The 12,847-nt window shown below is 38.2% G+C and overlaps 1 protein-coding gene and 1 pseudogene across 7 annotated transcripts in view; one reads left to right on the forward strand and one right to left on the reverse strand.

Moving 5' to 3' along the window:
* Positions 1-12,847, forward strand: part of LOC127646988 (trinucleotide repeat-containing gene 6C protein-like) — a 551,486-nt pseudogene that overhangs the window by 409,359 nt on the left and 129,280 nt on the right.
* zgc:174863 (uncharacterized protein LOC100136852 homolog) overlaps positions 1-12,847 on the reverse strand; it is a 50,776-nt gene that overhangs the window by 22,374 nt on the left and 15,555 nt on the right. For 4 of the 7 annotated variants that reach the window (XM_052131021.1, XM_052131017.1, XM_052131024.1 and 1 more), the window contains exons 5-8: positions 11,693-11,812; positions 11,332-11,364; positions 10,384-10,457; positions 7,369-10,222 (exon numbers count right to left, since the gene is read on the reverse strand). In XM_052131021.1, the coding sequence (XP_051986981.1) occupies positions 10,390-10,457; positions 11,332-11,364; positions 11,693-11,812 (221 nt within the window). In that variant the 3' untranslated portion in view covers positions 7,369-10,222; positions 10,384-10,389. Of the gene's footprint in view, positions 1-7,368; positions 10,223-10,383; positions 10,458-11,331; positions 11,365-11,692; positions 11,813-12,847 lie in introns of those variants that run through there. The other 3 variants (XM_052131019.1, XM_052131018.1, XM_052131020.1) reach the window with 3 other exon arrangements.

Raw genomic sequence — 12,847 nt, forward strand, 5'->3', positions numbered from 1 at the left:
AAGTGACAACCCGGTCACGGCTTCCAAGTGAAGAATTGCTGCCCTGACTTTCCGCCACTAGCAAATGCGGTGGACATAAGTCTGAAGAGTACAGACTGGACAAAGTCTGAGAAGTCTTTGCTGCTCCGGTGTTACAAATGGCAGGGAGCAGAAGGCTTAGAGAATAACTGGCCAAGAGTCGCAAAAGGCACCTTGGGCAGGTAGTCAGGGTGAGGGTGCAAAGAATGCTTTTGGTCATACATGGGGCAGCTCAAAACAGGCCTTAAAGACGTAATTTCCATAAGAAAAACCATCTTGAGAGTCAGAGGTCTACTAAACGCTTACCCTACAAAGAGGTCCTAGCAAGGATGCCTCTTAGAGGGTATCCCACCCACCAAGGCATGGCAAACCGAAGTGGAGGCCACATAGAACCTGTCAGTGGCGAGGTAAGTGCCCGCTGACAGTTCTTTCTACAGAAAATCCAGAACTGAAGCAAACTGGCAGTTAGCGGTTCTGTAATATGAACTTATTAGAAGGAAACGCATGCAGGTGCATTTGTGCCATGTATGCGCCACCACGATCAGCCCCCCTGGGGGGGGACTGGGTGACTCAGGGAGAAGTAGAGGAGACATTGCGCTATCAACAGAGGCGAAGAGGTCCTCTTCTGCCCTGTAAAATCTACCAAGATCAGTTCCAAGTAGAGGGAGCCCTAGCACTTGAAATGGCCTCGATAACCTCAGGAGAAAGCCTGGTACCCTACAGGGGCCAAGCATGAAAGGTTTCACAATTCAGGCCGGGGATGAATATGTCCCCTGAGCCTGAGAAAAAAGGTCCTCCCTGTTCGGAATCGCCCAAGGCGAACCATCGAGGAGAACCATATCCTGTTTGGCCAGCGCAGCGCCATTAGTAGAAGGCTAGACCCTTGCTGGTGAACATTGGCCAAGACTCCCGGGAGCAGAGAAACCAAGGAAAGAAACGCATACAAACGCATTCTGGGTCATGTATGTGTCTTACCGTCCAGACCCAAGGGGGCTGGGTGACTCGGGGAGCAGTAGAGGAGACATTGCGCTCTTCATAGAGGCGAAGAGGTCCTCTTCTGCCCTATACGATCTCACCCAAACTTGTTCCAAGTGGAAGAAGCCCGCATTCAAAATGGTCTCGATAAGCTCAGGAGAAAGCCTTGTGTCCCTCAGTTGATACCCTTAGGGGTCAAGCATGAAAGATTCCACAATTCTGGGTAGGGATGAAATACTGTCCCCTGTGCCTGAGATAGAAGATCATTCCTGTTCGGAATCGCCAAGGCGAGCCGTTGAGGAAAGAAATTAGGTCCGAGAACCAAATCCTGTCCGGCCAGCGCGGTGCTATCACAAAAAAGCAAGACCCTTGCTGGCGAGTTTTCACTCCCCCGTTGGTATTTTCTGTCTGGACAGTAAATCTGCTCCCACATATGGGCATCCAAGGATATAAACTGTCCTGAGTGACAGGAGCTGCCCTGGGCCCCAAGGAGAATCCGACGCATCAGAAATACAGCTCACAAGAACGTGCATCTCCCTGATGGTTTATATAAGAGGCTACCGTTGTATTGCCCAACTGCACCAAGACATGGCAGCCTCAGGAGGAAGTATTTCAGGGCCAGAAATACAGCCATCAACTCGAGACAGTGACTGTGACAACCGAGCTGATGACCCTCCTATCCCCTGAAGCTGGGCGACCACTTAATACCGCTACCCAGCCCGTCAGGGAGGCGTCTGTCGTTAGCAGCCTGCGACAACAAGACGCACCTAGAGTGGGACCCAAGGTAGAAAACCGGGGTCTGAACCACATAGAAAGGGAATGAAGCCCAAGGTGCGTAACCCTTATTAGCCTAGGGGGTTTTGCCCTTGGAAGAAATCCCCTGGCTTTGAGCCACAACAAAAAGTACCTAGTAGAACCTTGACCTAGCCTGACTTTGCTCAGCGTATACTGAATGGACTCGATTCTAGCGGGAGACAGTTGTGCCCGCATAGTGATTGAACCTCATACCCAATGGACAGTGTTCTGAGTGGGAGAGAGGACGCTTTTCATGGCGTTGAGCCCCAACCCCAGAGAAACTAGATGAGCTAAGATGGTATCCCTGTGCTGAACTGCCAGTTGCTGGAACTGCGCTAGGATCAGCCAGACGTCTATGTGATTCAAAATGCGGATGTCCTGGAGTCACAAAGGATTGCATCATGCATTTGTGAATGTGCGGGTTAAGAGGGCTAGGCCTATGGCCCCTTTAACCAGAAGATTTGCATTTTTTTTTTTTTTTTTGACATGATTGAGAATTTGCAAATGTACAGGACAAATCCTGGCTATTTTGATAGTTCACCCAAAAAAGGAAAATCTCTCATCATTTACTCTCCCTCATGCCATTTCATATGTTTATGACTTTATTTCATATGCAGACCAGCATATGACATTTTTGAAGAATATTTCAGCTCTGTAGGTTCATACAATGCAAGTAAATGGTGACCAGACCTTTCAAGCTCCAAAAAGGGCATAAAGACAGCATGGAAGTAATCCATATGACTCCTGTGATTAAACCATGTTTATAGAAGGTATATATTAGGTGTGGGTGAGAAACAGATCAATATTTAAGTCAGCATGAAAATAATCCATATGACTCCAGTGGTTAAATCCATGTCTGTAGAAGTTATATATTAGGTGTGGGTGAGAAACAGATCAACGTCCTATTTAAGTCCTTTTTTCCAATAAATCTCCATTTTCACTTGCACACACACTAACTCCTACATTCTACACATATATATGGCTGCGGACACATTATTTGATCAGCCAATTAGAAGACTTGAATGTATATTCTGCCTGTCAATTTGTGTTGAAGTTGAAGCAGAACATTCAGGTTTAATATCATATTCAGATTCCTAACAGTTGTCAGCTGTTTAGAAGCAGATGTTTGTAGTAACGCACTACATTTACTCCATTGCATTTACTTGAGTAACTTTTGTGGGGGAAAAATTACTTTTAGAGTAGGTCTAAAAGTGGGTACCTCCTACTCTCACTCAAATACATTTCTAATGAAAAATGTGTACTTCTTTACAATGGGCAGCTTTCCTCTCATTACATTACTGGCTTTATTTTTAGTTAATGTGTAATTTATTGAGAGATTATTGAATGGGACTTCACAGCTGTGTGTATGATGTCACAGACTGTCACTCAAGCCAAGTCTATCACTGCTGCAGCATCAAGCTCTTCAAATTGAAACACTTTCTTCGCTCCACACAGTGATAAACAAAATAGTTTTGTCATGCAATGCCTCCATTTAACACCAAGACAAGCTGATATTTCAAGATTAAAATCTCAGCTTCAATTTAAGGCAGCACTTCAAGGTAAGTTGTGGCTCTAATGCTAACGAGGGCTTTTCTGTGTAATCCGATGGTCATTTTTAGGGTGATTCTGTAACTGGGATCTTATGACATCAGTTTTTAAGTGTACATTTTTAAATCAGTGCAGCAATATATCGGTGTGCTTTGACACGCATCCTGAATGTCATGAGCAGTATTTACTCATTTACTCGAAAACTATCGTAGCTAATTAGGGCTGATTCAATTTATAAATCCATGTAAACATCCAAGTTAAGTGAAAATGGCTTTTGCTCTGCCATTCATGTGATTGACAACTGGAGCACAAACAGACAACATTTCTGTGCGTGCAAAGCTCGGGCGCGTGAGTGAGAGATGTGTGGGCGCAAGACGATCGTGTGGCAAAGAGAGTGGCTGTGTCCGAATTTGTTCTCTTATTCATTATTTCCTATTTAGTGAATTGCAGTGAGTACACTATATCTCAGCAGTAAGTGAACGAAATGAATGAGTGAATTCTGACACTGACCTACAGTATACACCGACAGTCAGAGCTCTGGGGCTGTCACAGAAACAACATCACTTATTAACTTTTAAAATACTTGGCCTCACTTGTTATTCTTAGTAAAATATATATGAGCGTATCTCACAATAATTTGCTGGAATTTTGGCCCATTCCTCCAGACAGAAGTGGTGTAACTGAGTCAGGTTTGTTGGCCTCCTTGCTCGCACATACTTTTTCAGTTCTGCCCACAAATTTTCTATCAGACTGAGCTCAGGGCTTTGTGATGGCCACTCTAATATCTTGACTTTGATGTCCTTAAGCCATTTTGCCACAACTTTGTAGGTATGCTTGGAGTGATTGTCCATTTTGAAGACCCATTTGCGACAGAGCTTTAACTTCATGGCTGATGTCTTGTTTCAGTATATCCACATCATTTTCATTCCTCATGATACCATCTTTTTGTGAAGTGCAGCAGTCCCTCCTGCAGCAAAGCTCCCCCACAACATGATGCTGCCACCCACATGCTTCACGGCTGGGATGGTGTTCTTCGGCTTGCAAGCCTCACGCTTTTCCTCCAAACATAACGATGGTCATTATGGCCAAAAAGTTAAATTTTTGTTTCATCAGAACAGAGAATATTTCTCCAAAAAGTAAGATCTTTGACACCATGTGCACTTGCAAACTGTAGTCTGGCTTTTTTATGGTGGTTTTGGAGCAATGGCTTCTTCCTTTCTGAGCAGCGAGTGTTGGCCACCTCCGCACTGCATGCCATGGCCCTCTTACAGGTCCATCAGTCCAAGGCTTTGAAAGAGCTGCACGAGGGTAGTTCTGATCCCAGTGTGCTTCAAGAGCTGTGCTCGGTGACCGACCTCGCCCTCCTTGCGACTAAGGTCACAGTGCATGTACTCGGGCAGACGATGTCCATGCTCGTGGGCCAGGAGTGCCACCTGTGGCTGAACCTGGTCGAGATAAGGGATGCAAATAAGGCATGGTTCCTTAACACGCCCATCTCCCAAGTCGGCCTCATCGGCAACACGTCAAGGACTTTGCCCAGTTCTCAGCGGTGAAACAACAGACGGAGGCCATCCAGCACATCTTGCCCTGTCACGGCTCAAGAGTGCGCACCCTGTCTGTTCGCCGAGGGCATCCCGCTGTGGCAACACAAACCCAAGCGGCTCCGTTAAGCCCCCCCTCAGGAGAGGGACATCCCCTGCCTCTCCTGAAGACCTGAAGGATGCAAACTTTCACGTCTCGATTTTACTGAGGGGGGAGTGGCATGCAAATTCTACACGCCAATTCTGGATTGCTGGATGGCATGGACATTGTCAATATGGCTTTGAAATTAAATTATTCTGTCCAGCTGTTGTTAAATTTACATGTATATTTAGTTTTTTTTGGCTGAAGCACCACATTAGTCTTCTCCTCCCATCTACTAGTGATGCTTGATTCAACTTCCCACGTCTACTACCTGCGCAAATAACAACAGCGCAAATTGGTTTTAGGTTGCCAGGTTGAGGTCACATATGGGTTGAATTTTGTATGATGTGTTGATTGTGTGAGTAGGATGTTTCATACAAGATCTGGCAACTGGACAACTTTAGAATAATATATTGATGTGATTATTCATATAACAAGGTTTGGGCCATACCAATTACTGGAGTTTCCCTGGAGAAACGGGAGGTGGGCGGGAGATGGGTGTGAAATATGGGATACTCCTGGGAAAAACGGAATTGGATATTCCAAAAGGGGAGAAAAATGTACTGTATGTTTTTATCTTTATTTTTTTTTTTCACTGTTTCATTGATAAGTATATCAATATACATTGAAATGTAAATTTAACATAGCTTAAGTAGAAAGAGCTGCCAAAGATCATGAGTTATAACATTGAAATAGACTAAATATATGTAGTGTCATTAAATATATTTTAGCACACATATTTATTTATTTAATTTTATAATAATACTGCTTCATTCTGTTCTAAGTGATATTTAAAGCCTGCTCAGAGTAAGATAATGGCTTATGTATTTATAAATAAATCCATCTGGGACATTGAACCAAAGAAAAGTAATTTATAATTGTTGTATGGTGGAATTTATCATTAAAGCTCATCTGGTATGAGATATCAGCATTATTCAGGAGTGTTGCTACATTTAGAAAGGAAAAAATATATTTAGAGGAAAATTTCAGTAAATTATACATTTGTGCTGACATGTTATTGCCAAAAACATGAATTATTGATTTAATCAACTGACAGCCCTAATAATAATAATAATAATAATAATAATCATCCTTCCCATGAATAAATCTTTGCAGGTAGGCTTGCTGAATGCTGTAACTGGAAACTCCTGAGCCAGACTACATAGAACACGGAAGCAGTTGTGCAAAGTAGTCCATTGAGTCATAAGCAGAACCCTTCTACATTGGGGAGCCTACAAGCTTAGCAGTGAGTGTAGTAAGTGCCATTCCAAGGCATGAAACTCCAGGGCTGAAAATGGTTCCACTCCGTACCTGGCCAGAGGTGTCGTACAGAGATATTTTTAATAACTTTATGCTGTCTCTTGGATTTTCATGAGAACAGAGGTATACCAGTACAACCACAGCATGAAGGTTGGATCTTGTGGATGTATAAATTAAGTACTCTTGTTTTAAAATCTCCTCCCTCTGCTTCCAGTTGTTATGACATCCCCTGAACAATTTAAAATAATCATGATAACTTTTGGAAACTCTACAACTACCTCAACAACAAAATTCATGTTGCTAACTAATTACACTTTGACATCAACACCATTGATATCTATATAGATCTGAATGCTAGACCGGAAGTTCAAAGACAAATTTTCAAAATGGCTGCAAGTTTGTTTCTCTGGAACATAAATTGAATAGAGCTGTTGAGGTTGTAGTCCAAAAACCCAGGAGAGAATTGGGTTTTTATAATTGGGTTTTTCAACTTAGTAAAAACCCCATTATGAGTAAATTAAAGTCTGTCATTAACATAAATTACAAATTGTCATACGTAAAACGAGAATTTTGAAGCTGTATCGAATTGCATACTTAGAAAATATATGGTGGCTTCAAAATTCATGTTCATAACATCTTTCACATTCTGATACATTTCATATGCGTTATTGATCACATCATTAACTAGGACTTGAAAAATATCAGGAATCAGATTTTGACTACAAGTCAAAAGATGCACCAAAGGGTCAGGGAATTAACATTCAAGATATTTTCATGCAGGATGGTTAAAAAAAAATAGCCCAAAACAAGTGTTATTGTTTGAAAATAATTATATAAATTATTTATAGTTTGAAAAGCCCCAATCCACATGCACTGAAAAAAACATTTTTAATTCAATTTTGGACATTGGTTCCCCACAATGAAAATGTGTTTCTCTGTTATGATATTATAATGTAGGCTCTACTCAAAAACTTTGTGTAGCAAAAACATAAATAAATTGAGTTAACATAGCTTAAATTCGATTTGTTCTAATTACTCTATTGAACCTTGTATCATATTGCTAGCTAGCAATAAATACATTACCATATATTTACATTTATTTACATTTATTCATTTGGCAGACGCTTTTATCCAAAGCGACTTACAAAAGAGGAAAAACATCAGCGAATCATCTTAGGGAGACAGTGGTACAAAAAGTGCTATATTACAAAGTTTCACTACCATCAGAATAGTATACAAAACAGATTTAAGTGCAACAAGAAATGTAAATAATTATTCTTTTTTTTTTTTTTTTTTTTTTGTGACCGGTTAATGCTTTTGGAAAAGATGTGTTTTTAGCCGTTTTTTGAAGATAGAGAGTGAGTTAGCTTCCCGGATTGAGTTGGGAAGGTCATTCCACCACCGTGGTATGATGAAACTGAAAGTCCGGGAAAGTGTTTTGGTGCCTCTTTTTTTTTGGTACGACAAGGCGACGTTCCTTAGCCGACCGCAGGCTTCTTGTGGGAACGTAGCTCTGCATAAATGTTTTTAGGTATGCTGGAGCAGACCCAGTGACTGTTTTGTATGCCAGCATCAGGGCCTTGAATTTAATACGTGCATGAACCGGCAGCCAGTGGAGAGAGACAAAAATTGGTGTAACATGTGTCCTCAAATGTGCTCATGTGCTGGTTCATTAAAGACCAGACTTGCTGCTGCATTCTGGATCATTTGGATCATTTGGAGAGGTCTAATAGCACTTGCAGGAAGGCCTGCAATGAGAGCGTTACAGTAGTCCAGTCTAGTTATGACAAGGGACTGAACGAGCAGTTGTGTGGCATGTACAGATATATGTTTGTACAGTGTGACAAGTACGGTGTTTCTGAGAGTTTACAGATCCCCAATTAGTCATTAAACTGATGATCCCTCAGTATTTGCTTCATAAAAAAAGCAATACACACACTGATTTCTCAGCAGTAATGTAACCAACTTCAATCTAACCATTAGTTTCACTTTTCTCCACATGGTAACCTCTTTTAACATTTCAAAGCAATGTGATCATATCAGTTTTTGATGACTGTTTTTGAGTATCACTTGGAATTTACACAATATAATTATGTTCTCATCTCAAACATAAATGAATTAAATTGATTTGAAGTGTTCTGGTTTAGTATTTTCAACTAAGCTGCTTTACCTTTTTCAGTGCGGATGGAATGGGTCTCCCCGCATCCCCATTTTAATTAAGTTATGTCTGTTGAAAATTTCACATCAAATAAAAAGAAAAAGGAGAACTATATTTTCGACAACACTATATTATTCTTTATTTAGCAACAGTTTCACATGATTAGTAGGCTGCACTTTAAGATAAAAGGCATCTGCAAAAGTGAAAGTGATATGTAATATAAAAATCTCTTGATTTAGATTAAAAAAGATAAATTCTTAGAATTTTTATTTAATCTAGACAAGGTAATGAAGGCATCCCATTTTATCTCAAATGCTTGAGAGTAATTTTCATTGAATCTAAAATATTTTACATTTCATAACAAAATTCCATCAAATTGAATTTTGCAAGTTTTAACAGAATACAATTTTAAAAACCTTTAGTATATTTTCTTTTATATTGTTTTTATTTTATATTAATAAAGCTAATTAAATTCAATATAATGGAATTTTATTATGAAATTGAAATGCATAGTGAACTGTTAAAAAGTTCTCAAAAGTACAAACAATTACACTTTCATTTTGTACATTACCCATGCTTCATAATTGTTTTACTTTTTATATTTGTATGAAAAGGCTATAAATATTGCCAATATTGTATTTGCAATACAAAGTTGCATTGTTTCAAAATAAACACTATTTACATTTCAGATATAGCGGAGTCTGGCTAGTTCCCACATATTTTCCTAAGGGTACATTTATTTTTGAAAGTCATTTTCTTTTCTTTTTTTATTATATAGGCAATATTTATAGCCTTTTCATGCAAATATAACAAGTAAAACAATTATGAAGCATGGGTAATTTACAAAATGAAAGTGTAATGTAATCCACTGTTTTTGCCAACAAACATTATTATTGATAAATTGTGTTAATTTGTGACATTTAAAACACAATACAACTTGCCCAATAAAAACAATAACGCTTATGAAAAATACCTTTTCTTGAGAAAGCTAATAAAAATATGATTTATGAATTATAGTTAAAATTCACAAAATTATCTTTTGAATTAGGTGTTTGAAGCCAACTTAGAAATTCACTGCTGGAAAAATATATGTGTAACTGGACTTTTGACTCTGGACTTTTGACTTATTTTTTATGAGATGTAGCCCTTCCCTGTGTGACACCCAGCCCCAGTCTCCTCTATAGGCTATATACATTTCATAATGCAATAGTGGATTAGATTTATGTATTGATGAATGTGACAGGTACACACAGTAAATATTATCCATAAACCCTCAAAAAGAAAATAAGTAATCACAATCAATAATCACAGTTAAACATTCTGAAAACATCTTTGCCTTCTCACTCTCCTTACTGTCAAATATATAATTGAATTTTTTTATCAAAATGAAGAGTTTAGATAAAAATGTATATGCTAGTATAAGAAAAAAGTGTATATCTTAGGTCATGCAACTGCACTGAAAAAAAAAGAAAAAAAAGGTTCTATATTTGATTCAACCCTTGGAAATTATGCTTGTTAGATAAACTTAATACAGTCGGGTTAATTCAGTCATATTAAATCTTAATTTACAACTTGGATTAAACCAGTTAATTCAGATGTTACCAGATGAAGCATATTTATGTTTCTTAACAAAACTCTTTTTTTTTTAGTGTCTGTTCCAAAATTCAAAAGGTACAAAATGACTTCAATTTTGTTTTTGTTAAATGGTGACAGAACTGGGCTACAGTAAATGTGAATCATGGCTCAGTTTCTCATCCCTGCTATAGTGGAAGCTTCAAGACTGACCTAAAAATGACACACACAAATAAAACACATTTTAACTTGTGAAAGAGAACACATGGGCTATAATAAAGAAATATAAACTATTACCTATTATAGTAAACCATGTGTAATTCACCATATTACTCTGACCTATGCTTAAAAGCAAATATGAAATGTAGACCTACTTTATTTCAATTTGTGCCTGTTTCAGTACCTCCTTCCAGATCAGGTTCAACAGTTTGTCCTGGGTAATAATTATCTATTTAAAAACAAAATGTTAAGCATTATTCATTGATGTAAGAGCTTATACATTTATTTTACCTCACGACTTTCTCCCATGAGATGTATCAGAATGAGCAAGAGCAGGACATTTCCACCAAACATGCTTTCAGAAAAAGAGACTTCATTTCTGGCTGGGAAAGTGGGAAAGTGAAACAGAAATGATCCCCAGAGAGAAACTATTCCAAGCTGCAACACACAGTCTAGGGTTTTATTCAGACCCATGTTTATGTGGTTAACTAACAGTTGAGACAAAAACAAATAGCATCACAGAGAGTACACTCACTGAGCACTTTATTAGGAACACTGTGTTGGTCTTCTGCTGTTGTAGCCCATCCACCTCAAGGTTCGAAGTGCATTATGAGAAGCTATTTTGATCACTATAATTGTGGTTATCTGAGTTACTGTAGCCTTCCTGTCAGCTCAAACCACTCTGGCCATTCTCTGTTGACCTCTTTAATCAACAAGGCATTTATGTCTGCAGAACTGCCATTCACTAGATGTTTTTAGCACCATTCTGAGTAAATTCTAGAGACTGTTGTTCGTGAAAATCCCAGGAGATCAGTAGTTACAGAAATATTAAAACCAGCCTGTCTGGCACCAACAATCGTGCCACGGTCCAAATCACTGAGATCACATTTTTCCCCCACTCTGATGGTTAATGTGAACTTTATCTGAAGTTCCTGTTCTGTATCTTCATGATTTTAGGCAAAGCACTGCTGCGCTACTGCATAATTGACTGATTAGATTATCGCATTAATAAGTAGATGTACAGGTGTTCCTAAGTTCTTAGTGAGTGTATATTTAACTCAACACCATTATTAAGATAAAATCATGAGATTTCAGAAACATACTTAGCATAGGTTGGGTAGAAGCTCGTCTAGCATCTGTGAATAAATTGAATGCAAAATTATGATAACACTACTCCCTGTCAGCAACTCATAATGATAGATAACTTCGAAAAATGTATAAAATGAAAGTGAAAACATTATTTGTTCCCACTTCACTAAGCCTAGTTGGCCCACTCTAACCTAAACAATAGAACTGTAGTTTCTAATCTTATGAATCATTGTCTGGCAATCTGTGTGTAATAAGCATGTTTCAAAGAAATTGCTCCTGCCTTCATTCCAACTATTATAATGTGTATTTAATGGAATACGACTGTGAACAACACTTAATTTGGTTCTTCTTGAACAAATGTTTAGGGATACTCACTCTGAATGCGTTTTCTACGGCAGAACAACAGAGCAAACAGAAGACCAGCAGTAAGCGATCCAATGACCATCACACCAGCAACAATGTTTGTTGTATTTGTTTGCACCTTTTCAGATTCCTCTGGAGAAACAACATCCACATACTTCACATCAATGCTGATTTTCCAAATCTACACAAATATTTACTCAATTCTGATTGTGTTCAAAATATCTTTGGAATACAGAGCATGTTATGTCTGTTTTAAAAATCTACTGATTGATAAGAACTATATATCATCACTTTATTGGACTAAATTACATAAGCAAACAAAATACAGTCTATCATTGCCACAAATGAATTCCTTCTCAGTGCATGCTGTCTCAAAATATATCCTTCCTATGTCTTCACTTCACACATATCTATTCAGTGAAGACACAATTTTGAAAACACAGAGTATCATCACAAAGTGTTTGCTTAAAGGAATGTTCCAGGTTCAATAAAAGTTAAGCTCAATATTTAAGCTTGCATTTGTGGCATAATGTTGAGCACCACAAAAATTGATTTTGGCTCGTCCCTCCTTTTCTTTAAAAAAAGCAAAAATCGTGGTTCCAGTAAGCCACTTACAATGCAAGTGAATGGGGCCAATTTTCTAACATTAAAATACTCACTTTTACAAAAGCATAGCAACAAGACATAAACAATATGCGTCTAAACATGATTTAAGTGTGATAAAATCACTTACTAACCTTTTCTGAGTAAAGTTATAGCCAATTTTACAACTTTGTTGCCATGACGGTGTAATGTCAACATACTTTAAAAACCAAAAATGACTGTAAATATTACAATTTAAACCACTTTACAGCTCAAGTTTTAACAGAAGATTTGATGAAAGCGCTTTTATAAAATTATAGACTTCACAGTTCTGTTTGAAAACAAATTGGCCACATTCACCTTTATTGTCCCGTTAACCAAATCTTTACATTTCTTTATTTAATTTTTTTAAGAAAAGAGGAGACAAGTAAAAAAAAAAAAGTTTTTGTGGTAATCAACATTATGCCTCAAAAGCTGTTGATTGAGATTAACTTGTATTGAACCATTCCTTTAAAGGGGTCATACCATTAGAATAAATTGTCCTTTATCATCTGTGATAAAAGGGTTTGTACTGTAACTAAACTT

This window comes from Xyrauchen texanus, chromosome 7 (genome assembly GCF_025860055.1).
Source record: "Xyrauchen texanus isolate HMW12.3.18 chromosome 7, RBS_HiC_50CHRs, whole genome shotgun sequence".
Taxonomy (NCBI): Eukaryota; Metazoa; Chordata; class Actinopteri; order Cypriniformes; family Catostomidae; genus Xyrauchen; species Xyrauchen texanus.